The sequence below is a fragment of the Molothrus aeneus genome, chromosome 28 (assembly GCF_037042795.1).
Source record: "Molothrus aeneus isolate 106 chromosome 28, BPBGC_Maene_1.0, whole genome shotgun sequence".
Taxonomy (NCBI): domain Eukaryota; kingdom Metazoa; phylum Chordata; class Aves; order Passeriformes; family Icteridae; genus Molothrus; species Molothrus aeneus.
This window is the reverse complement of record NC_089673.1, coordinates 5504758-5530267: the sequence shown is the minus strand read 5'-3', so window position 1 is coordinate 5530267 and position 25510 is coordinate 5504758. Positions and strand designations below refer to the sequence as shown.

Below are 25510 nucleotides of genomic sequence, written 5' to 3'. Positions count from 1 at the left end.
CGCCGCCGGCCCAGCCAATAGAAAGGCGCGCGCGCCGGCCCGGGGGGGCCCCGCCGGCCAATCAGCGCGGCGGGCGCGGGGCGCGCGCGCGGGGCCTCCTGGCGTATCCCTCCGCCGCCCGGTGCGCGCGCGCGCCGCCGCCTCCCCGCTCGCGCGGCCCCTTCTTTTTTTTTTTTTTTTCCCTTTTTTTTCTTTCCTTCTTCTTTTTCCGTTCTTTTTTTGTTTGTTTTTTTTTTTTTTTTTGAAAATAATCTCCCGCCACCGCTCCGCAGCCGCACCGGGAGCCGCCCCCGCCCCGCTCCGGCCTCCGCCCGCCGCCTCCGCGGGGCAGGCCCCGGCTTTCCGCCCTTCCCCTCCCTCCCCTCCTCCGGCCCGCCCCGCTTCCCCCCCCCTTCCCCTTCCCCTCCTCCTCCTCCTCCTCCTCCTCCCGCCGGCGCCGGAGCCGCCACGCCGCCGCCATGGAGCTCATCACCATCCTAGAGAAGACGGTCTCGCCGGGTAGGGCGCGGGCTGAGGGCTCAGGGCAGCGGGGCGGGCAGGCCCGGCGGGGCCGGGCGGGGCGGGGGCCGCGCAACCCGCGGGGCGGCCGAGGCGGCGCCCGCAGCCCCGGGGAGGGCGTGGGCGGCGGCGGAGGCCGTGGGGCGGGCGGGAGCCGTGGCGGCGGGGAGGCTCCCGGGCACGCTAAGGAGCGTGCTTGGAGCCTGAGGGCCCGGGCGGTTGGGCCGCGGCTGACGCCGGTTTCCCCTCCGCAGACTGCTCAGAGCTCGAGGCGGCGCAGAAGTTCCTGGAGCAGGCGGCCATCGAGAACCTGGTGAGCGCTCGGGGCGGCCCCGGGGGTGGCGGGGCCGGTGGCGGGGCCGGCGCTGCCCCGAGCGCTCCGCGGCCCCCCCGCCCCGCCCGGCTCGGCCCGGCCCGGCCCGGCCCAGCCGCCATGGCCGCTGCCGCCCCTGCCCGCGCCCGGCGGCCGCGCGGGCCAATCACAGCGCGCCCTGCGGACCCGGCAGCCAATCAGCGCGCGGCACCGGGCCGGGGGGCGGGGCCGGTGCGGGAGCGGCCGCGGGCCATGTGCGGCCACCGCGGCCATCGCGGCCCCGGGCGCCGCCCGGTCCTAAAGCCCGGCCGCCTGCGGGGACCCCCGGCCGGCCCCGCCTGCCGCTTCCAGCGCCTGCGGGACCCCCGTTCGCTCCTAGTGCCGCCGCACCCCCGCCCAGTCCCGCTGCCCGCTCCTACCGCCCGGCCCTGCGCCCGCGGGACCCCCGGCCGGTTCTAGCGCCCGCTCCTACGGGACCCTCTCCCAGCCTTGCCGTCCGCGGGATCCCTGCCCAGCCCTGCTGCCCGGTGCCAGTGTCCGGTTTTACTGCCTGTGGGACCCCCGCCCAGCCCAGCTGCCCCGTTCCAGTGCCCTCGGGACCCCTGTCCGGTCCTGCTGCCCGGCGCACCGGGCCCGCCGCATCCCCTCGGGCCCCCCGGCCGGGCGGGATCGGAGCTTCGGGAGTCTGGGGAGGAGCTCGGGGGCGGCTGGTGGGGAGGGAGGTGCGGCTGGGCAGGGGGAGTTGCACCCCCGGTGACCTTAGATTTGAGGAAGAAAAGAAGTCTGAAAAAAGAAAAGAAAGGGGGAACAAAAAGCCCAAAGCCCCGGGTGTAGTCGCGGTGCTGGAGCAGGGGATTCGAGGCTGGTGCTGCTCGAGAAGGGTTTTTGCTTAGTCAAGGCCTGGGGCTGCAGCCCTGGCTGCTCCCCGCAGCCCTGGGGAGCACTGGGGGTGCTGGGTCCCGGTGTCCCGGTGCTGTCCTTGTCACAGCCCCGCTGCCACCCCCAGAACTGGCACCTGTCACCCCCAGCAGTTCCTCCCCTGGCCCGCTGTGAGCTGGGACAGCCACGGGGGTTCTGTGTTTGTGGCGCTCCTGGGAGGAGGGTGAGCTCCCCTTGGGGCAGGATTGATGCAGCCTTTGTGCTCAGCACCAGTTTTGAGGGAAAATCCTCTGGGGTGGTGCTGGGGGCGTCTCAGGATGCCCCAGCTGAGCCTGGAGCTCCAGGGCTCTGTGGTGTGAGGGATTTTGGGGTGATGGGCAGGAGCTGCTCATGGTCCTGATTCCCAGGTGCTGGGAAGAGCTGGGGAAATGTGGATTTCCCAAGGTTTCGTTTTCCCCTCTGCCTGGGGGGATTGCTCCAAGCTTTCATTTTTACTTTGCTTTGTGAGAGAGAGGCAGGGCTGGCACCAAGGACCTGTGTGGGAATGGTCCAGGCTGGGAGGGGGCTGAGTCCTGGAGGAGGATGAGGGTGGGGATGAAGCAGGAGGATGAGGATGAGGAATTCAGGCCTGTCCCCACCACAGGATGTGGTCCCTGGGTGGGAAGAGCCTTTCCCAGGAGAGGGAAGGGGCAGGAGAGCCCCAGGGCTTTGGGAGCATCTCCCAGTTCCCTGCTGGAGCCTCCTGCTCTTCCTCTCCCCCCTTCCTCCTCCTCTGCACCCCTAATTAACTCCCTTTAGCTAATTTATCCATTTTTACCTGAGCTGTTCCCTGACACCTCTGCAGATGCGCCAGGTCAGGCACATCTGCCCTCACCTTATCTCTCAAACCTGAGGTTTCTTGTGATACTGCTCATTTTTTTTTAGCTGAATTTACCCCAAAACCTCATGAAAAGACAAATTTTCCTGCTAATTTATGAGTGAGAAACCCAAGGATGCTTCTCCACCTGTGAATTTCAGGAGTTTTCTTGTCCAAGGTGGCAGCAACACTTCTGGGTTGTCCTGTGAACTAATTCTAGCTGGTTCCTCACTCTTGATACAATCACAATTTAAAATTTGGTTTGAAGTGGTTTAGTGGGCTCTGTTCGTAGGGTTTATTCTATTGCATTAAATTTAGAATATTTCTAAATATTTCTATAAATTTAGAATGTTTCTAATGCTTTACAGCATCTCTTAAAGTTTTCCCCCAAGAATTTGACCCCAAATTCTTCAGTTTGAAGAGTTTGGGATGGAACAACTAAAATCAATTTTATCTCAAGATCTGGGCTTGGGCATTGAAAACCTGGGGTCCAAGGCACTGGAGTTGTTTGTTCAACTTTTGAATGTTGAGTTAGTTTTAAAAATGGGTTTTGGTGCCCCAAAATCTTTGTAATTTAAGTTTGGTTTTTTTTTTTTTTTCTTTAAGGATATATTTTAAGATTTCTTAAAAGATTTTAGAAATGGGTTTATTGTAAAAAAGTAGAAGATTTTTAGGAAAATCGCTTGGAAAGCAATGCATCTGCTCCCACTATTTTCTAGGAAGGCTTCTCTGAGCAGGCAAAAAGCTTTTGAGGAAAAATATTCAGGAAAAAATAAAACTTCACTGCTGACACTTGACTTAGGGGAAGCCTCTGAAATGTGAAGAAATTTTAAAAAGGTTTGAAAGAAGAAAAGGTTTAAAAATTGAAGGTTTTAGCAGAGGAAGTGGCACCAATGTCAGGGGGTTTTGTGTGCACCCAGGTGCTTTTTTGGGGGGGTCGATCGTAATTTTGGGGGGGTCGATCATAATTTTGAGGGGCTGATTATAATTTTGAGGAGTTAATCATCACTGTGGTCAGCAGAGAGTTTGGAATGTCACAGATCAGAGGTTCCCCATTTTACTAATCCCAGTTTGGGTGTGGAATCGCCCAAGCAGCGAGCAGGGAGTTCCTCCATCATTCCCACCCAGATCCTCCATGTTTCGCCCCATAAATGGCCCCATTTGAGGGCGCTGCCGGGGCGGGCAGGAGCAGGGAAGGTGGCGGGGCCCCGGTGTCAGCTCTGAGGGGATCCCCACGCCCGCGGAGCCCGGCCCTGCCCGCCGGGAGCCGAGCCCGTGCCCTCGGCGCGGCCCGGCCGGGGCTGACCGCGCTCTCTCCGCAGCCCACCTTCCTGGTGGAACTGTCCAAAGTGCTGGCCAACCCCGGCAACAGCCAGGTGGCGCGCGTGGCCGCGGGGCTGCAGATCAAGAACTCGCTGACCTCCAAGGACCCCGACATCAAGGCCCAGTACCAGCAGAGATGGCTCGCCATCGACGCCAACGCCCGCAGGGAGGTCAAGAACTTCGTAAGTCCCGGCCTCGCTCCTCCTGTTCCCTCGTTTGCGCCTCGGGTCGTCGCCCCTGCTTCTCCACCTGAGCAGTCTTCTCCTGGCCTCTGGAGCAGCTGCTCAGTTCTGGGAGTTGGTTTCATCCGGATGAGTTTTGGGGTGGCATTTGGACTAAGATCTTCCCCCAGGGGTTGGTTGAGTGCTGGTACAGCTCTCTATGGGATGCTTGTGATCCCAAAGCTGTTAGAACTCTGGGGTTGGATCTGTTGGGTTGGGTTTTGGGGTTTCCCCCAGAGGCTGTTCGGGCACTGGGACAGCTCCCCATGGAATGGTGGTGATCCCAAAGCTCTCAGAGCTCCAGCAGTTTGGGGTTGGATCTGTTGGGTTGGGTTTTGGGGTTTCCCCAGAGGGTTTTTGGGCACTGGGACAGCTCCCCAAGGAGGGATGATGATCCCAAAGCTCTCAGAGCTGCCAGGGGTGCACAGGGTGGATTTTGGGGTGTCCTGCAGGGATGGGAGCTGGGCTGGGTGCTCCCTGTGGATCCCTTCCAGCTCAGGATGTTTGGGATTTATGGAAGGTTCTGGCAGGGAAGAGGATTGGTTTAGAGGAGCTAAAGGAAGAAGTTTCTACAGTGAAGCTCTAAAAACGCTGCAGGGATTGCCCAGAGCAGCTGTGGCTGCCCCTGGGAGAGTGGGAAATGTTCCTGCCCGTGGCCCTGGGTGGGTTTTAGGGTCCCTTCCCACCCAAACCATTCCAGGATTCCATGGTTTCCCTTGCAGCCTGGCTGGGCGTTGATTTTTCTGCAGGAGATGCTTTTTGAGGAAGATTTTTCTTCCCTTTCTGAGGAGGATCTTCCCAAAGTGCTCTCCACTCCCCATCAGCATCTTTGAAATGAGCCTGAGCAACGTTCACATGAGGCCCAGCAAGTTTTAAAAGTGAAAAATGGGGGAGAAAAATGACAAGTTCCAGATAGAAAATGAATAAAAACTGGTGCGTTTTCCCGAGGATGCTCTTTGCCCGGTTGGAGTTCAGAGCCTGCAGGGACAGAAGTGGTGGCTCAGTGCTTTGTTGTTTCGTTTTGGCTGATGGGAGCAAAAAGCGGTGCTGGGATTTGTGCAGCGCTCTGTGACTGACTCAGCTCGGCCCTGAGCTTTGTGTTTATTTTCTGTGTGTAAACAGAGTCGCTCCCGAGAGTCCCAGAACGATTTGGGTGGGGAGAACCCTGAATTCCATCAGCTCCCACCTTTCCTTCGCCCGGGGTGCTCCAGGCCCAGTCTGGCCTTGGACATGGCAGGGATCAGGGGCAGGCGCAGCAGGGGCTGAATTTGGGTGCGAGATGAGGGAGCACCTTTGGTCCTTTATTTCCATGGAATGTTACTGGGATCAGGAGCTGTCCCTGTGCACTGGAATTGAACAATTTGTTGCTGTTTTCAACACCAAAAACCCAACATTTAGGTGGAAACTTGGAAAATGAAGGTGTGGAACCGGAAATGCTGATAAAATGCACCCCACTCCCTCCAGTTTTGAAAGGAAATGTTGGTGGTGTGTAACTGGAAATGCTGAAAAAATTAATTCTCATGTCTTTGTTTTTTAAAGAAAGTTTCATTGGTGTATAACCAAAAGTGCTGGAAAAAGGCTAATCCCTTCCTCTATTTTTTATAGAAAATATTATTGGTATTCAAGTGGAAATGATCAAAAAAAAAAAAAAAAGCATTTCCCTCTCTATTTTTTTTTTAAAAGTTATTGGTGTAGAACTGGGAATGCTGAAAAAAGTTCATCCCATTTCCCTCCATTTTTTAGAGGAAGTTACTGGTGTAAAACTAAAAATGATGGAAAAGTGAAAACCGCTCCCTCTGCTTTTTAAAGAAAATTTTACTGGCGTATGACTGGGAAATGCTGAAAAAATCCCTCTGTTTTCTAGAGAAAGTTATTGGTGTATAACTAAAAATGATGGAAAAGTGCAAACCCCTGCCTCTGTTTTTTAAAGAAAATTTTACTGGTGTATAACAGGAAAAGCTGGAAAAATGCATCCCCCTCCCTCCGTTATTTTAAGGAAAAGTTCCCAAATTCCACCACCAAAAATCAACCCCAATGTCCAACAAAATGACACAGATAATTTTGGCATTTAAAAATTTGCTTTTCGTGTTGATTTCAACCCCGATTTGTTGAACTTTCACCAGAAAGTTAAGGAAAAATTCCCAAATTCCACCACCAAAAATCTTCCTGATCGATCCCAATGCATTACAAAACTACCAAGATAATTTTAGCATTAAAAAATTTCCTTTTTGGGGCGAATTCAACCGCGATTTGTTGAACCTTTAGCCCGGCAGTCCCAGCCGGGCTGTTGGCGTCCCCAGCAGCGTTTTTGGGGTTCCCAGCAGCGTTTTGGGGGGTTCCCAGCAGCGCTTTTGGGGGGTTCCCAGCAGCGCTTTTGGGGGGTTCCCAGCAGCGTTTTTGGGGTTCCCAGCAGCGTTTGTGCGGGGTTCCCAGCAGCGTTTTTGGGGTTCCCAGCAGCGTTTCTGCAGGTTCCCAGCAGCATTTGTGCGGGTTCCCAGCAGCGTTTTTGGGGTTCCCAGCAGCGCTTTTGGGGGGTTCCCAGCAGCGTTTTTGGGGTTCCCAGCAGCGTTTCTGCAGGTTCCCAGCAGCATTTGTGCGGGTTCCCAGCAGCGCTTTTGGGGGGTTCCCAGCAGCGTTTTTGGGGTTCCCAGCAGCGTTTGTGCGGGTTCCCAGCAGCGTTTTGCGGGGTTCCCCGGTGATCTGTGGCCGGTCTTTCCCCGGTTCCCCGGTGATCTGTGGCCGGTCTTTCCCGGTTCCCCGGTGATCTGTGGCCGGTCTTTCCCGGTTCCCCGTGATCTGTGGCCGGTCTTTCCCGGTTCCCGGTGATCTGTGGCCGGTCCCTGATGCCCGTTTGTGCGGCGCAGGTGCTGCAGACGCTGGGCACAGAGACGTACCGGCCCAGCTCGGCGTCGCAGTGCGTGGCCGGCATCGCCTGCGCCGAGATCCCCATGAACCAGTGGCCCGAGCTGATCCCGCAGCTGGTGGCCAACGTCACCAACCAGCACAGCACCGAGCACATGAAGGAGTCCACGCTCGAGGCCATCGGCTACATCTGCCAGGACATCGTGAGTGCCCGGGGCGCTGGGGCTGCGGGGCTGCGGCCGGGATAGCGCGGAGGCCGTCACGGCCTGCGATGGGTGGCTGGGGTCCTTGGGCTGGAGATGTTTGGGTTCTTTGGGTTCCGTTCTCTGGGTTGGAGATTTTTGGGTTCTTTGGGTTGGAGATTTTTGGATTCTTTGGGTTGGAGATTTTTTGGATTCTTTGGGTCGGAGATTTTTTGGATTCTTTGGGTCGGAGATTTTTTGGATTCTTTGAGTTGGAGATTTTTGGTTCTTTGGGTTGGAGATTTTTGGTTCTTTGGGTTCCATTCTTTGGGCTGGAGATTTTTGGGTTCTTTTGTTTGGAGATTTTTGGATTCTTTGGGTAGGAGATTTTTGGGTTCTTTGGGTTGGAGATTTTTGGATTCTTTGGGTTGGAGATTTTTGGATTCTTTGGGTAGGAGATTTTTGGATTCTTTGGGTATGAGATTTTTGGATTCTTTGGGTTGGAGATTTTTGGTTCTTTGGGTTCCGTTCTGTGGGTTGGAGATTTTTGGATTCTTTGGGATGGAGATTTTTGGTTCTTTGGGTTCGATTCTTTGGGTTGGAGATTTTTTGGATTCTTTGGGTTGGAGATTTTTTGGATTCTTTGGGTTGGAGATTTTGGGTTCTTTGGGTTCGATTCTTTGGGTTGGAGATTTTTTGGATTCTTTGGGTTGGAGATTTTTTGGATTCTTTGGGTTTGATTCTTTGGGTTGGAGATTTTTGGATTCTTTGGGTTGGAGATTTTTGGATTCTTTGGGTTCAGTTCTTTGGGTTGGAGATTTTGGATTCTTTGGGTTCAATTCATTGGGTTGGAGATTTTTGGATTCTTTGGGTTCCATTCTTTGGGTTGGAGATTTTTGGATTCTTTGGGTTGAAGTTTCTTGGATTCTTTGGGCTGGATTTTGAGTTGGATTGGTTCTTTGGGTTGGAGTTTTTTGGATTCTTTGGGGTGAATTCTTTGGGTTGCATTTTGGGATGGATTGGAGTTTTTTGGATCTTTTGGGTTGGATTTAGGGTTGGGTTTTGGCTTGGATTCTTTGGATGGGATTTTGGGTTGAAGTTTTTCGGATTGGTTGGGCTGGGTTTAGGATTGAGTTCTTTAGGTTGGACTTTTTTGGTTGGATGTTGGATTGGGGCTTTTTAAGTTGGATTTTTTGTTTTTTAAGGATTCCCAGGAGATTTTTATGGTCTGGGGCTTTTCCAGCCTTAAGGAAATCCTGATTTCCGGGAGACTTTAAAATTATCTTGGAGGGCTTTCCTGACATTTGGATTCCCAGGAAACTTTGGTGATGCTTTGATGATTCCCAGCCTTAAGGAATTCCTGATTTCCAGGAGATTTTTGCGGCTCTGGAGGGGATTCCCTGGTTTCCAGGAGATTTTCCCCCTGCTGGCAGCTCCAGGCAGGTTCCTGGAAGGCCTGACCTCCTTTCCACCCCAAATCCAGGTCACCATTCCTGAAGGGAATGCGGAGCCTCCGTGTCCCCACAGGGCTGAGGGAAAACCTCAGCTCAGCATCCACGTCCCAGAGAAAACGGGGATCAGCCTTGGCATCCTCCCTGGGCTGGAAAATCTGGAATTTCCTCTGGCCAGGGGATTTCTGGAGGATTTGTGCTCAGTTCAGGCTTCTCCTTCCCATCCCAAGTGCTGCAGGAATTCCTTGGATTTCCCATGATTTCCTGGTTTATCCTAAAATTTTTCAAAAACATTTATTTGTAGATCCTGACCAAAAAAAATCCCTTTTATTTGTAGATTTTACTGCTTGGAAACAGAAAAAAATCTATTTAAATAATAAATAAATTTAAAAAATCTATTTAAAGAATAAATAACTTTATCCAGATTTTTTTTAATATTTTTTTTCAGGATCCAGAGCAGCTCCAGGACAAGTCCAATGAAATCCTGACTGCCATAATCCAGGGAATGAGAAAGGAGGAGCCCAGCAACAATGTGAAGCTTGCAGCTACCAACGCACTCCTGAACTCTTTGGAATTCACCAAAGCAAACTTTGACAAAGAGGTGAGGAAAACAAAACTCCAAAAAAGCCAAAATCTTGGGGAGGGATTGCAGGGGGAGCTGCTGATCCACGGTCAGTGATGAGGGTTCATGCACCACGCTGAGTTTTGATGGATAAATCCTGTGGAAACTGAGACTTGGATCCAGCTCTGGCCAGGGAGGGGAGCACTGGACCTTTCCCCTTTCTTTCCTTCTTTTTTCCCTTTTTTTCCCCCCCTTTTTTTTTTTAAGAAATTGCTGAAATAATTCAGGGACCAGCACGATTTTTGAATTCTGAAGTTCTGCTGTGTCTTTATTTTGGACAGCCTTGAAATGGAAGTTTTGGATTTCCGTTTTGGGGGGGAAAAAATTTCCATTTTGGTGGAAAAAACCACTTCACTTTTGGGGAAAAATAGACCCATTTTGGGGGGAAAATATTCCCACTTTGGGGGGAAGATGGTTTAAAGTAGAGCAGGGAGTGGTGCCCTGTGTCTGTGCTGGTCCAGACCTAAATTCACCCTCCCTGGGGAGCCTTTAAAAGCTTAAATTCTTCTTTGAACCCCTTTTAAGGTTCTTTTATTTCTCTTTTTTTTCAGTCTGAAAGGCACTTTATTATGCAAGTAGTCTGTGAAGCCACACAGTGTCCAGACACAAGGGTGAGTAAATTCAAAACTCCCTTCCTGGGGAATCTGCCTGCCAAAAATACGCTAAAAATAAGAAAATTGTGTGAAATTGGGCATTTTTCTCTGCCCCAGGTACGAGTGGCTGCCTTACAGAACCTGGTGAAGATAATGTCCCTTTATTATCAATATATGGAGACCTACATGGGGCCTGCCCTCTTTGCTGTGAGTGATTTATGTTTTATTTATAAAATAATTTTAATAATTAATAATAAAATTATTTATCTATTTCTAGTGAACATGTATTAATTTCATATATAATTAGCATATATTAATATAATGTAATAGTATAATAATATTTATACACTGGTATAATAATAGATGTTAATAATATGTAAGTAAGATATTAAATTAATCTATAATGAATTATTTATTTATAATAAGTAAATTTTATTTCTAATTCTCATATTTATTTCTCTGATTTTTCTCTGCTCGTATTTTCCCCCATTTGTATTTTTATTTCTCAGGTTTATTTCTCTGATTTCTCCCCATTTGAATTTATATTTCTCACTCTTTTTGGCTGATCTCCCTGTGTTTATATTGATATTTATTTTCTTGATTTTCCTCTACTTATACTTCTGTGATTTCCCCCATTTGTATTTCTCATATTTATTTCTCTGCTCTCTCTGTACTTGTATTGGTATTTCTCACATTTATTTCTCCGATTTTCCTTTGTTCATATTTATATTTGTCATGTTTATTTCTGTGATTTCCCTTATTTATATTTCTCATGTTTATTTCCCAAATCTCCCTCAATTTCTGTTTCTGTTTTCCATTTTTATTTCTCTCAAGGCCATCTCTTTAAAAATTTCCATTCCTGATTTTCCTTTGTATCCCTGGGAATCCCAATCCCTAAAAACCACATCCTTGAAATTCCAAATGGGACAAAAACCTCAGTTCGAGGTGATAAAATAAGGGCGAAAAATCCGATTTGTAATTTTCAACCTCAATAATTTGAATTTCCCCCAATCCCCAATCTCCTCCTGATCTCCCACAAACCAGGATGAATTCCAGGCAGGATCAATCCCTAAAATCTCCTTTTTTTTGGCATGGCAGATCACGATTGAGGCGATGAAAAGCGACATAGACGAGGTGGCTCTGCAGGGCATCGAGTTCTGGTCCAACGTGTGCGACGAGGAGATGGACCTGGCCATCGAGGCCTCCGAGGTGGGGCTGGGGTCCCCTCATCCATGCCCTGGGATTCCCCTCATCCATGCCCTCATCCATCCCCTGGGAATCCCCTGAGATTCCCCTCATCCTTCCCCTCATCCTTCCCCTCATCCTTCCCCTCATCCTTCCCCTCATCCTTCCCCTCATCCTTCCCCTCATCCTTCCCCTCAGATTCCCCTCAGATTCCCCTCATCAATCCCCTCATCAATCCCCTCATCAATCCCCTCATCAATCCCCTCATCAATCCCCTCATCAATCCCCTCATCAATCCCCTCATCAATCCCCTCATCAATCCCCTCATCAATCCCCTCATCAATCCCCTCATCAATCCCCTCATCAATCCCCTCATCAATCCCCTCATCAATCCCCTCATCAATCCCCTCAGATTCCCCTCAGATTCCCCTCAGATTCCCCTCAGATTCCCCTCAGATTCCCCTCAGATTCCCCTCAGATTCCCCTCAGATTCCCCTCAGATTCCCCTCAGATTCCCCTCAGATTCCCCTCAGATTCCCCTCAGATTCCCCTCAGATTCCCCTCAGATTCCCCTCATCCTTCCCCTCAGATTCCCCTCATCCTTCCCCTCAGATTCCCCTCATCCTTCCCCTCAGATTCCCCTCATCCTTCCCCTCAGATTCCCCTCATCCTTCCCCTCAGATTCCCCTCATCCTTCCCCTCAGATTCCCCTCATCCTTCCCCTCAGATTCCCCTCATCCTTCCCCTCAGATTCCCCTCATCCATCCCCTGAGATCCCCTCATCCATCCCCTGAGATCCCCTCATCCATGCCCTCATCCTTCCCCTCATCCATCCCCTGGGATCCCCTGCTCTTCCCCTGAAATTTGCCGTTCCTGGCTTTGGCCACCCTGGGAGCTCCTCCTGCCGTTCCTGGGGGGAAATGGAGAAATTCCTGACTGGTTTTGGGCTCACAGCTCCACCTGAAAAGCCCTAAAAGAGATTTTGGCTCCTCTTTTTGGGGAGCTTTAAATTCTTCCTTTGGGGGTTTTTAGCTCCTCCTTTGGGAGTTTTTTGGCTCCTTTGGGAGTTGAGTTTTTGCTCCTCCTTTGGGGATTTTTGGCTCCTTTTGGAAGTTTTTTGCTCATTTGGGAGTTCAAGTTTTGGCTTCCCCTTTGGGACTTTTTAGCTGCTGATTTGGGAGTTAGTTCCTCATTTGGGACTCGAGTTTTTAGCTCCTCACTTGGTTCTGGCCCAGGTCCTGCTCCCCCCAGGTAAATTGGAGGTTTTTAGCTGACACTGCATTCAGAATTCCTGTTAATCCCAAAATCCTGACATGGTTTGGGTTGGGAGGACCTTAAATCCCAGCCATGGGCAAGGACACCTCCCACCATCCCAGCTTCTCTCCAGCCTGGTGGGTTTTGTTCAAATAACCCAATTTTACCATTCTTATTCCCTATTTCCACCTAAATCCACATGTAGCTCCTATCACAGAGCTCTCCCATGCTTTTCCTGGAAATAATCCGTGGGATTAATGAAATAATGCCCAAAATTTTGGGGTCTGCCGTGGTTATGACAGAGTTTTTCTTCCAAAAGATGGTACACATTCCCTAAAATCCATGATTTATGAGTCAGACCTGGAATTCTGGATGAAATAAAAGTAATTATCCTGTGGAATGGCTGGGGCTGGAGAGGAATTTGGGGAGTTTGTTCTGCGTGCAGATGCTGTTTGCAGAAATTGTCTGTGGAGATCAATAACAGCTGAAACTTTGAAGGGCTGTGCATGAATCACATCCATTTTTTTAAAAGCAGCTAAATCTATATTTATGCTTGCATTCCCAAAAAATATAAAAATCAAGGATAAAAGGACAGGCAGCAGCAGTGGGGTGGGGTTTATTTGCTCCAAACCTTTTGCTCCTTCACCTCGGGGTCACTTGGTAATTGCACCTGACAGCCAAGTGAAAATGGGGATAATTGTGCCCTGTGAGGAGGGATGAGGAATTAAAGTGGATTTTGGAATATTTAAAGTGGATTTTGGAATATTTACCTCAGTGCCAAAGTGCCCTTGAGGCAGCTCAGAATTTGTGCTGGGGAGGAGGGGGGGGGAAAAAGGGAATTTATGCCTCCTGGAGTTGATCATTCAGCCTTTTAATGCTGAAAAAAATATATAAAACCAGATAAAAATATTGATGAAAATAAACTTTTCACCTCTTCTTTTCCCCTGCAGGCAGCAGAACAAGGACGGCCCCCAGAGCACACCAGCAAGTTCTACGCCAAGGGGGCACTGCAGTATTTGGTCCCTATCCTAACCCAGACCTTAACGAAACAGGTGAGTGCCACATTCCTTGAGGGAATTGCAGCTCAGGAGCTCTTCCTGCCCCCCTGGCTCCTTCGGGAATGGGGTTTTGGATTCCTCAAAATCCCTTTTGGATCCCCAAAATGCCTCAGGAGGCGGCAGTCCCTGGTCTGTGATGAGCTTTCATGCACCACTCTGAGCCAGTGATGCAGCAATTTTTGGGCTGAGACTGGGACTTGCCTCCTTTTTTTCCCTGATCACATCCCAGCATTTGTGGTTTCCAGAGGGTTTGGTGATTCCCTGTATTCCTGAAAGAATATTTGGGATATTCAACCAAATATTGCACAGCCCCTGCCTCATCTGAGCTCCAGTTCCTGGGATTTTTGAGGCCTTAGTCCCTGTTAAACTATATCTAAAATAATTCCAGGGATTTATTGGAGCTGTGCTTCCAAGATTTGTGGTTCCCAGAGGGTTTTAGTGATTCCCTCTATTCCTATTTGGAATATTAAACCAAATATTCCACAGCTTCCTGTGAGCTCCCAATCCCTGGAATTATTGAGGCCTAGGTTTATTTACTTCCTGTTAAACACTTCCAGGGATTTATTGGAGCTGTGCTTCCCAAGATTTGCGGTTCCCAGAGAGGTTTGGTGATTCCCTCTATTCCTGACAGAATATGCTCCTGTAACTTGTATGGTTGTCCTTGTTCCCAAGCTGTAAAAGGAATTATTTTATCTCCCTGCTCTGTGAAGAGAGCTCACCAACCCTTAATATGTATCTCAGACCCACACTGTAAAGCAGCACAAAATCTGAGAAAAACTAAAGTTCAACTTCATTGCATCGCCGGGTGATGTTCTTCCCGCAGGATGAGAACGACGACGACGACGACTGGAACCCCTGCAAGGCAGCAGGGGTGTGCCTGATGCTGCTGGCCACGTGCTGCGAGGACGACATCGTCCCGCACGTGCTGCCCTTCATCAAGGAGCACATCAAGAACCCCGACTGGAGGTACCGCGACGCGGCCGTCATGGCCTTCGGCTGCATCCTGGAGGGGCCCGAGCCCAACCAGCTCAAGCCTTTGGTCATACAGGTCAGTGCTGGGCACGGCCTGCAGCTCAGAATCCTGCGGGTCTTCAGGGGAGGCTGTTCGGTTTGCGTGAGGTTTTCGTTTGAGGAAAATCAGGAGGGTGCCATCTGGTTTTGGAGGTAAAAATGCCCTTTTTAGGGGCTGCTAGAGCTAAAAGTCTTGTGGTTGTCTGGAGGAGAATGTCTGATTTCCACATGCTCTTATTTAAAAAAAAATCAGAGGATATCACCTGTTTTGGACGTTTCCGGAGCCTGAGTTTTGTAGGGTTTTAGAGCCCAAAATCGCTGGGTTAATTGATCTTATTTTAAGGAAAATCAGAAGGATGTCACCTGTTTAGGACATTTCTGGAGCCTGAGTTTTGTAGGGTTTTAGAGCCCAAAATCACTGGGTTAATTAAGAGAGAATGTCTGGTTTCTACATGATCGTATTTTAAGGAAAATCAAAAGGATGTCATCTGTTTTGGAGGCTTCTGGAGCCTGAGTTTTGTGGGGGTTTTGAGGGTTTCTTTTGAGGAAAATCAGGAGGGTGTAATCTGGTTTTGGAGGTAAAAATCTCTTGTTTGGGGGTTTGTAGAGTTTAAAATTGCATGGTTATTTGTAGGAGAAATTTTTTTTCCCTTCACGTGGTTTCTCCTGGCTCCTTCCAGGCCATGCCAACGTTGATAGAGCTGATGAAGGATCCCAGCGTGGTGGTCAGGGACACGACAGCCTGGACCGTGGGCAGGATCTGCGAGATGCTGCCCGAGGCCGCCATCAACGACATCTACCTGGCCCCGCTGCTGCAGTGCCTGATGGAGGGGCTGAGCGCCGAGCCCCGGGTGGCCACCAACGTCTGCTGGGTGAGGAGCCCCCCAAACCCCGCAGCAACCCACACCCAGTGGGAAAAGCAGCTCCCGGTGGGATCTGGAAGGGTTTTGGTGACACCAGGTCTGAGCGTTCTGCCAGCAGCAGCGCTGAATTGTGCTGGCTCTTCTGTGCTCATCTGTGAATTTGGTGGGCAATTCCAGAGACTGGCAGTTCAGCCCTGCTCCAGGCAGCTTGTGCAGATGCCTGGGACTTCTTCCATGAGGGAATTTTCCTTAATATCCAGACTTTCCTTAAGGCTGTTTGGTCTTGGCTGTCCAAATCTTGCCCGTTTCCCCTCACAAATCTCTCCTTTTTTCCCTCACGTTTTCCCCTCACGGATCTCCCCCGTTTTCCCCTCACGGATCTCCCCCGTTTTCCCCTCACGGATCTCCCCCGTTTTCCCCTCACGGATCTCCCCCGTTTTCCCCTCACGGATCTCCCCCGTTTCCCCCTCACGTCTCCCCCATTTTCCCTCAAGTTGGACATTTTGATATCTTGTGTCCCAGGCCTTCTCCAGCCTTGCTGAAGCTGCCTATGAAGCTGCAGATGTGGCTGATGATCAGGAAGAACCAGCAACCTACTGCTTATCCTCCTCCTTTGAGCTGATAGTGCAGAAACTGCTGGAGACTGCAGACAGGTAAAGCAGCCTCTCCAGAAAGCCTTTTCTCATTTATTTCCCGCTCCACCCTCTCAGGCTCTTCTTGGCAGCTGAGATCTGGTGTTGGATTAAAACGTGGCTTTAGTTGGTATAAAAAACCCCAGAGGAACAGAGGATGCAAATCCCAGGAAAACAGCTCTTCCCACTGAATAATTTCTCATAATTTTGTCCATATCTGGTTTTAGGAAGTCCAGAAGTGTCCCTTCTCCCTTTTCCTTCAAATTTCTCCCGTTTCCCCTCACATCTCCCCCATTTCCCCCTCACATTTTCCCCTCACATCTCCCCCATTTTCCCCTCACGACTCCTCCATTTTTTCCTCACATTTTCCCCTCACATCTGAGGGAAAATATTTTGCTCTCAGATGCAGGGGGAAAAAAAAGGCGAAAACTCAAATTTTATGGTGGCTCGAAGGTCACATAAATCTGACAGCTCCAGGTTCAATCCCTGGATCAGCTCCATGGACTGATGGAGCTCTTTTTGCTGCTGATTCTCCTTAAAGCCTTGTCCCAGTTCAAAATTTAAACTCTTTCCCTGTCTTCATTTGCATCCAGCCAGGAGTGGAGTGTCTGGCTCAAGGCTCTGGAGCCCATCAATCATCTCAGGTGCCTCAATTCCAAATTTCACACCCTCAGGGGTGGCTGGGGAGGGGCTCTGAAGTGCTGCTCACCTGACACCAACTCCGAGGCTCCTTCTGTCCCTCTCCTTGTTGTGAGAGCTGCTGAAAATCATTTCAAAAACTGAAAATCGTTAGAAAGAAAACTGCCAGAAGCGGCTTCACAAATTCCCTTTATTTCAAGGCTTTTCAAGTGGCTCCTGCTTGTCACAGCACTCAAATGGAGCTGTTGCTGGTTTACTAAAATTAAAAAAAATCTGTTTCCAAGCACTTGGAGCTGCAAATCTTCCTCCTTCTGTTGCAGACCTGATGGACACCAGAATAACTTGAGGAGTTCTGCCTATGAATCCCTGATGGAAATAGTGAAAAACAGTGCCAAGGACTGTTATCCTGCTGTCCAAAAAACCACCCTGGTCATCATGGAGAGGCTCCAGCAAGTGCTGCAGATGGAGGTGGGTAAATCCTGATTTAAAATTAAAAATTTAAATTTAAAACTCTATCCCTGAGAGTGTCCAAATCCAGGGATGGTGGGAGGTGTCCCTGCCCATTTGGGATTTAAGGTCCCAAACCACTCAGGGTTTCTATATTCAGCTTCTTCACAGCCCCTGTGCTCTGAAATCTGAAAAGAACAAATATTTAAAGTACAACCTGGCTCTCCCTGGAGCTGCCAGGATCCCAGGCAGCCTCTTCACATGTGGGATTTTGTTCTTGTTTCAGTCTCACATCCAGAGCACCTCTGACAGAATCCAGTTCAACGACCTCCAGTCTCTTCTCTGTGCTACTCTCCAGGTAAGTTCCTCTCTCCTGCGTTTGCTGTGGGAATAAAGTGGTTTTTGAGGTGTTTTTGTGCCCCTAAAGCTGCAACCTCAGCTCCTGGTGCTGAGAATTGAATGAAAAAAGTGGATTTTGGGTCCCAGCTGACACGTGGGAGGTGATGCAAGGTTCAGAAGTCTCTAAGTTGTGCTCTAGTGACAAAATTCAGGGCAATGTGACTCAAAGAATGCTGCTGGGGATTTTATAGGTTGTCTGTGCTGTCAGATTGGTTCTTGGGTTGGCTACAGCCTCAACAATCCCACAGACAACAACAACAACAACAAAAATTCCCTCAAGGCTTTGATTCCCTCATCTGCCTCTTGTGCTCGGTGCACTTGATCCAAATGGCACCAATTAAAATGTTCTGAGTGTCCTCAGAATTCCCAATTAAACATCTGCTAATGAGCAGGAGCCACCAGGGCGGTGCTTACTGCTGCAAATACTGCTCAAAAAAGGGTTTTTTTTCCCCAAAAAATCAGCTCAGAGCAACCCAGGTGCTCTCCAGGTTGATCCCAGGTTGTCCCTAATTTCATCCTCAAAAGCTTCATGTTTGCTTTCACTCTCCAATTTTACAGTAATTTTTGAAAATAATGGGAAATGGGAATAAACTGTCCTTGGAAAGGGTTTTAGTGGAGAATTTTTGCCCTGGAATCTCACAGGATGGGCACTGATCTCTGCCTGGGGAGTGTAATTGAGGTGGAATTAAGATGCCAATTTTAATGTCTAAATGTGGTTTTTTATTATCATCCCAGAACCTGAACCTGAATTTTTTACCCAGTTGCAGCAAATGCTAAAAAACCACAGAGTAAAACTCAGCAGAGGGACTTTTTTCAGTATTAAAAAGATAAAATATATGGGGGTTTTTCCCAATTTTTTTTTTGTTGTTGTTTTGCTGGAAATGCAATTACGAACATCCAGCAGAAGAAAAAACATTTGTTAATATTGAAAATTAAGTGAGAAAATCCCATCCCTGGAAGAAACAACTTGGTTTAGTGGGATGTGTTACTGTCCATGGAATTTGGGGATTTTTAAGCTCCCTTCCCACCCAAACCATCCGGTAATTCCATAAATCAAATCTTAATTATATAAACAGCCAAAGTCCATTTTTGTGGAGTGCAAAATTAAACTTTAAATAATTACGTTCTTCTGGAAATTAAGGATTTTTTTTTTCTTTTCCTGGGAACTGTTGTATTTTGACCACTTCAAGCATTTCTAAACTTTTAATTCAGAAGGGTTCAACCCCTACAAGCTCAGCTGCGACAGAAAAGAAAAGGATTTCATTATTATGTTTTTTTTAATAGGCTAAATTTGGGCTGGTCACATTTAATTCCAGCTTACACATGGCAAAGCTTTGAGAACAGCCCATGCAGCAGGAAAGGGAAATTCAGCTGGAAAATCTGAATGCAGCCAAATGAACAGGACTTTGCAGCCACAAAAGCAGATTTTTTTGGCTGCAAAAGGGTTCAAACAGCAGCTCTTTCATCCTTATCAAAGCTCTCAGGGCTGTGGGAATGCTTTATCTGTAGGATAAGCAGCAATTTTTGCCCAAATTCCACGATTTTTCCCTCAGAACATGCTGCAGAAGGTGCAGCACCCACGGCTGTGGGAATGCTTTACCTGAGGGATGAGCAGTGATTTTTTCCCATTTTCCACGAATTTTCCCTCAGAAGGAGCAAACCCAGGGCTGTGGGAGTGCTTTACCTGTAGGATAAGCAGTGATTTTTGCCCGTTTTCCACGATTTTCCCCTCAGAACATGCTGCAGAAGGTGCAGCACCCACGGCTGTGGGAATGCTTTACCTGAGGGATGAGCAGTGATTTTTTCCCATTTTCCACGAATTTTCCCTCAGAAGGAGCAAACCCAGGGCTGTGGGAGTGCTTTACCTGTAGGATAAGCAGTGATTTTTGCCCGTTTTCCACGATTTTCCCCTCAGAACGTGCTGCGGAAGGTGCAGCACCAGGACGCGCTGCAGATCTCGGACGTGGTGATGGCGTCGCTGCTCAGAATGTTCCAGAGCACGGCCGGCTCCGGGGGGGTGCAGGAGGATGCCCTGATGGCCGTCAGCACCCTGGTGGAAGGTCAGGAATGGGGTTGGATCCGGGAATTTTGGGCAAAGTGGTGAAAAATGTAATTTCTGGTGCAGGGAAGGTGGGGGGGGCTCCGTCCATGGAAGTGGCCGAGGCTGGAGGAACTTGGGATAGTGGAAGGTGTCACTTTAAGGTCCCCTTCAACCCAAGAAATCCTGGGATTCTGAAATCCAAACCACCTTAGAGAGTGGAGTTTTGGTTTCTTGTATTTTTTTATTATTCCCAAAGAAAATGTGGATAAGGCAGTAAAGGAGAGTTGGGGGTGTTCACATGGCTGAAGTGTCCAAGGCCAGGCTGAACAGGGCTTGGAGCAGCTTGGGAGAGTGAGAGGTGTCACTTGAAGGTCCTTTTTATCCCAAAAAATCCTGGGATTCTGAAATCTAAACCACCTTGGAGCACGGAATTGTGGCCTGGTGTATTTTCTTACTATTTCCTGTAAGAATTTGTGAATTTCACTGTTCTCAGTTGTCAAGTGGAACGTTGGTTTTCGCTGGGTTTGGGTGGAATTTGAGGGATTTCTGATTTATTGTTTATGGCAAATGCCAGGAATCGGGATTTTCCTTCTCACTGGAATGTTTTCCCTGCACAGTCCTGGGTGGAGAATTCCTGAAGTACATGGATGCCTTCAAACCTTTCCTTGGGATTGGTCTGAAAAACTACGCTGAGTACCAGGTGTGGATCCTATTTCTCCCTTTTCCAGGGAAATTGTGGCTGCCCCACCCCTGGAATTTTCCAGGGCCAGGTTGGATGAGTTTGGGGATAGTGAAAGGTGTCCCTGCCCATCCAGTGGGGTCACTTCCAACCCAAACAATCCCAGGATTCTCAAATCCAAACCACATTGGAGCGTGGAATTTTGGTGTCTTAGGTTTTCTTAGTTACTTCCAAGGAAAAGTGTGGATAAGGCAGCAAATTCCGCTTGGAATGTCAAATCCTGGTGTCCCCCAGGGGAATTTGGAGGTTTTTTTCCCCAGCCCAGATCCTGGCTGGGATTTGCCCTTGGATTATCAATCCTGATGGCCTCCATGGGAATTTTGGAGTAGTTTTTCCAGCCCAAATCCTGTCTGGGATTTCCCCTTTGGAATTGGAATTTAGGGATGTTTTTCCAAGCCGAATCCCTGCCACTCCTGGATGTGCTGCCCTCATGCCTCACCCCCGTGCTGTCAGCCAGCTCGTTATCCCCTTTAGGATTTAATCACCCTCCCATCCCTCCGGAGCACCAGGACGACCCCAAATTCCCGGGGGACGACCCCAAATCCCTGGGGATGATCCCCAAGGCCAGAGCTGATCCCTGCTCCGTTGCAGGTCTGCCTGTCAGCGGTGGGGCTGGTGGGGGACCTGTGCCGAGCCCTGCAGTCCAACATCCTCCCCTTCTGCGACGAGGTGATGCAGCTGCTCCTGGAGAACCTGGGGGTGAGTGGGAGATTCCCGAGTAACAGTTGGATGCTCACTCTTCCCAGGGGAGTGGGAGGTGGGAGAAGCCTGGGAAAAGTGGGAGGAATTCTCCGGGAATGTCTCGTGTTTGGCGACGCCGCGCGGTTTGAACGGCGGCCAGGAGGTGCTGGGGGCAAGGGCGTTGGGTTCTGGGGGAATGTCTCATTTATCAGCTTGCTGAATTCCTAAATCAATTCCTTCTTGAATTCCTGAATTCCTCCCAAATTATTTTCTCTCTCCCACTCTGCATTGCTCCCCCTGAATTCCTGAATTCTCTCCCTGAATTCCTTCTGAATCCCTTCCTGAATTCACTCCTTCCAAGTTCCTTCCTTCCTTCCAAATTCCTCCCTCCCTCCCTTCCTCCCTTCCTGTTGAATTCCTTCTGAATTCTGAATTCCTTCCTTCCAAATTCCTTTCTTCCTTTTGGATTCCTTCCTCCCTTTCCCACCCTCTCCCACGTTCCTGGGACATTTCCAGGCATTTTCCAACCCCTGGCTGTAGCTGCTCCAACATTTGACACCCCTTCCCCTGCAGAAGCATTCCGAAGCACCCCACACAACCCCCCCGGCGCAGCCTGAGGCCATTCCCTCCTTCCCTTTGCCCCTTCCCACACCGATCCAGGACCTTTTTGGGGCTTTTTTCCCAGAATGAGAACGTGCACAGGTCGGTGAAGCCGCAGATCCTCTCGGTGTTCGGGGACATCGCCCTGGCCATCGGGGGCGAGTTCAAGAAGTACCTGGACGTGGTGCTCAACACCCTCCAGCAGGCATCCCAGGCCCAGGTGGACAAGGTGAGCTGTGCCCAGTCCCAGGGGGCATTCCCAAGGTCTCGCCTGGAAGCCTAAAGGGGCTGGGCAGAGTTAAAGGAATAAAGTAGGGATTTGTTAAAAGGCTTCAGGGATACACCTTGGGCAGCACAAGAGCCTGGCCGTGGCTACACCCAAGATGGACTCAGAGTCAGGAGTTTTCTCACTTTTACAAGTTTGGTCCATTTCCATATTGGGGTTAATTGTCCATTTACAGGCTATGCAGTCCCATCCTCGCAGATTGCTCCCCTCAATTTGCCTTGTTCACACTTTTTGGGCCTTTGTGTTGTTCACACTTTTGGGCCTGAAGCTGCAAGGTTGTCCTTGGCCCTGGGGTGGAAAGGGATTGTTTTGTGTGCCTGAGCTGCGAGCAGAACGTGCTGACGCTCCGTGTGAGTGCAGAGTCTGGGAAATGTGGGAGCTGGAGCTGAAGGCAGGGCTGTGTCCGTGTGTCTGTCCCCAGTCCGACTACGACATGGTGGATTACCTGAACGAGCTGCGCGAGGGCTGCCTGGAGGCCTACACGGGCATCATCCAGGGCCTCAAGGGAGACCAGGAGAACGTGCACCGTGAGTGGGAGCCCTGTGGGATCCACCCTGGAAACCAGCCACCTCCTGGCGTGCTGGATATTCCCAGACACCCGATGCAAACCTCCCCAGGCCTCCTTTTGGGGTTGTCGTGTCCCTGCTCCTTCCCTTCCTTTGAAATCGTCCAGTGTCACCTCCAAACCACATCTCCTTTTTTTGCCCTTACTCCCCTGAATCCCTTTTCCCCCATGAATTCCCTTTTCCCCCCTGAATTCCTTCTTTTTCCCCTTAATTCACTGAATTCCCTTTTCTCCTGTTGATTCCCCGAATTTTCTTTTTTCCCTGAACTCCCAGTGCCACATCCCCACATTCCTGGGACATTTCCAGGGATCCAGGAGCCCCCCTGAGCCTCCTTGTGGGGTTCTCACATCCCTGCCACAGCAAAAACCCCAAACAATCCGGGATCGTTTCCGCTCCCCAGAGGGAGGGTCCAGGTGGGCCCCGGGCTGTTTTTTGGGAGCATCCCAAGCGCAGCCAAAGCTCTGACCAGGCCTCTGCCCTGCAGCTGACGTGATGCTGGTGCAGCCCAGGGTGGAATTCATCCTGTCCTACATCGACCACATCGCGGGGGACGAGGACCACACGGACGGGGTGGTGGCCTGCGCCGCGGGGCTCATCGGGTGAGGCCTCCCCGCCCGCTCCTCCCAGGAAAAATCCTGGGATCTCCCCCTTCTCCTGCCTCCCTGAGGCTTTCCGGGTCCCTTTTGGGGTTGGAGTTGGGTGTTTGGCTCCAGGAGGGAAGGGATTTCGCAGGTGAGAGAATCATCACCACAATCCCAGGTTTAGGATTTTTCCAGGTGCTCAGTGCCCAAAACCCGCATCCTTAGGGAACAGAGGAAGCCAGGTTCAGATTCTGGAATCTGCCCTTTTTTCCTGCCTCTCTGGAGTTTTTAGTGTCAGTTTTGGGGTTGGGCTTCGGGTGTTTGGCTCAAGGTGTGAAGCGGTTCTGAAGGTGAGAAACTCGTCACAGAAATCCCAGATTTAGGATTTTTCCAGGAGTTTAGAACCAAAAAAAATCCTCATCCTTAGGTAACAGAGAAAGCCAGGTTGAGGCGTTTTCATTTCTCCTGCTGAATTGAAGGAGAATTATGGCGAAATCAACCTTTGGCCAAGAACTGGAGCGTTTTTAATCCCATTTCTAACTGCGATTTTCCCAAAATCAGCCCCCGACCAGCATTTTGTGCCACTCACATGGGGTTTATTTCCCAATTCTCCTCTGCATCCAGGGATTTGTGTACAGCTTTTGGGAAGGATGTCCTGAAATTAGTAGAAGCCAGACCCATGATCCACGAGCTGCTAACGGAGGGGAGGAGATCCAAGACGAACAAAACTAAAACCCTCGCGACCTGGGCCACGAAAGAGCTGAGGAAACTCAAGAACCAAGCTTGGTGAGGGCTCATCCCCCTTTTTATCCCACCTAAAACATCATGGAATTGGCTCAGCTTAGCCTTGGAAGAGTCACGATCCCAAAGTTCTGTTTTCCTGCTTTTTTTGGGGGAAAAAAAGCCGCATTTGGGGGTCTTTTCACCCTACAAAGTTGACTTTTCTCAATTTTAAAGTTGGAAGAGTCTCTGAGATTGAATTCAACCCAATCTTTTCCCTCACTTTTTTTTTTTTTATTATTATTATCTGTTGATTTGAGGTGTTCAGGTTTGGGGTCTCTTTGTTGTAATCCTGGACTGTTAAATTTGGGAAAGTCTCCAAGGTGGAGTCCAGCCCAAGAGCCCCATTCCCACGTTTTTAAACACTTCCAGGGCTTTAACTCCCTGAATTCCCTTCTTCCTCCTGACTCCCCTTTTTTCTCTGAATTCCTTTTCCCCCTTTTTTCCCCCCTCAATTCCCTTTCCCCTCTTGAATTCCCCAAATCCATTTTCTCCCCCACAAAATCCCATTTTTTCCCGCCCTAAATCCCCTTTTCCTTTTCCCTTTTCCAGATCTGTTACCATTGGGACGACACCTGAGGACCCCCACTGGATTAAAAAACCAACAACAACACCAAGAAAAAAAAAAGGAAAAATCTCCAATCTCCTACAAAACCCCCCAAAAGCCCCGGGAGTGAGGACGTGTGCGGAATGTTTGGGAATGAGAGGATGCTGAGGATGCGTGAGTGAGGCTCGGAACAAAAATCCCAACCTTTGGTGACCCCCGGCATCCAGGAGGGAATTCTGTGCCCTAAAAATTCCAAATAAAAGGGGGAAAAAAGCAAAATTCCCTCCAGCCCAAGAGCGGCTGAGCTCGGAGGAGAAAATGAGGGAAAAACGGGGAAAATTGGGATTAAAGTGGTGCTCTGTGAGGTTTTGGCTGCTGGAGAGAGAGAGAGAGAGGTGGAAAATTGGGAATTTCCCAGGGATTTGGGATTTTCCCAGGGATTTGGGAGTCTCCGGGATGAGGCAAATCCCAGAGCAGAGAGAAGGAGTTTCAGGAGGAGTGAGTGTGTGTGAGTGAGGTCATATCCACATTCTCAACTTCCCAAAAAAAAAAAAAAAAAAAAAAAGATTTCATTGCAGTTTCTCTCTCTTTTTTTTTTTTTTTCCCAAAATTACAAAAAAAAAAATTCCGGGAAAAAAAAAAAAAAAAGACAAAAAAAAAAGACAAAAAAAAATCTAAAATATACAAAATTTAAGGGTTCAGCTGTTGCATTTCATAACTGAGGTTCAGGCAGTAAGAGATAGGGAAGAAAAAGTAGAAAAGAGGGGAAAAAAAAATGAAATTTAAGGAAAGTCGCTTTTTTTAGGGATTTTATTTTTAGGGAATGCTGAATGTTTGGAGCTCTTGGCTTGTCCTGCTCAGCAACAAAAGCGCCTTTCCTTCCTTAAATATTCAACTGTGAATGTAGAAATGGGGGAAAAAACACAATTTTTGGGTTGCGGGGAATAGAAAAATCCATTTGTCCAGCGAGTTTCAGGCTTCAAAAAGTCCAAAAAAATAAAAAAAAAGTCAGGAAAAAAAATTTAAAAATCAGATTTTTTTTAAAAAAGTGCTGCAAATTGGGAAAAGAGATCTCCTGACTCGGACTGTAGCAGAATCAAAATTGTGCCAAAGAGGTGAAAAAAAAAAAAAAGAAATAAATAAAAATGTGCACAAAAAGAAAGAAAAAATTTAAAAAATTCAGGTGATATTTGGAGAGGAAATTGGATGTGGAAAGAAAACCACAAAAAATGGGATTAAAAGCTGTTTATTTGGAATTATTTGGGATTTTTTTTTTTTGCTTTCTCAAGGCTCGATTCGGATCAGGCTTGATGTGGTTTTTGGTCTCTTGCTGCACTTGGAAAAACACAAGGAAAAAATAAAAAACAGGAAAAAAAAAAGGAAAAAAAAAGAAATTTATAT

The 25510-nt window shown here is 49.2% G+C and overlaps 1 protein-coding gene across 2 annotated transcripts; it reads left to right on the top strand.

Annotated features, from left to right (window-relative positions):
* The first annotated feature begins 371 nt into the window (after positions 1 to 371).
* On the top strand, positions 372 to 24359 carry KPNB1 (karyopherin subunit beta 1). Of its 2 annotated transcripts, XM_066567182.1 has the most exons (22): positions 373 to 498; positions 753 to 811; positions 3869 to 4051; positions 6955 to 7155; positions 9034 to 9186; positions 9759 to 9818; positions 9918 to 10007; positions 10899 to 11009; positions 13190 to 13291; positions 14121 to 14345; positions 14989 to 15180; positions 15694 to 15824; positions 16763 to 16910; positions 17176 to 17247; positions 19204 to 19348; positions 19947 to 20029; positions 20660 to 20767; positions 21435 to 21578; positions 22057 to 22162; positions 22686 to 22800; positions 23407 to 23568; positions 24115 to 24359. In XM_066567182.1, coding segments are annotated over exons 1-22 (2631 nt in total). In that variant the 5' UTR covers positions 373 to 458; the 3' UTR covers positions 24116 to 24359. The 2 variants fall into 2 exon arrangements, with proteins under 2 accessions (XP_066423278.1, XP_066423279.1); XM_066567181.1 differs by lacking the exon at positions 24115 to 24359 and having other exon boundaries at positions 372 to 498; positions 23407 to 23572.
* Positions 24360 to 25510: the final 1151 nt, after the last annotated feature.

Coding starts and splice junctions, on each gene's coding strand:
- KPNB1 (XM_066567181.1), top strand. CDS start 459: ATGGAGCTCATCACCATCCTAGAGAAGACGGTCTCGCCGG. Junction 812..3,868: donor AGGCGGCCATCGAGAACCTG/GTGAGCGCTCGG, acceptor CTCTCTCCGCAG/CCCACCTTCCTGGTGGAACT. Junction 10,008..10,898: donor TGGGGCCTGCCCTCTTTGCT/GTGAGTGATTTA, acceptor TTGGCATGGCAG/ATCACGATTGAGGCGATGAA.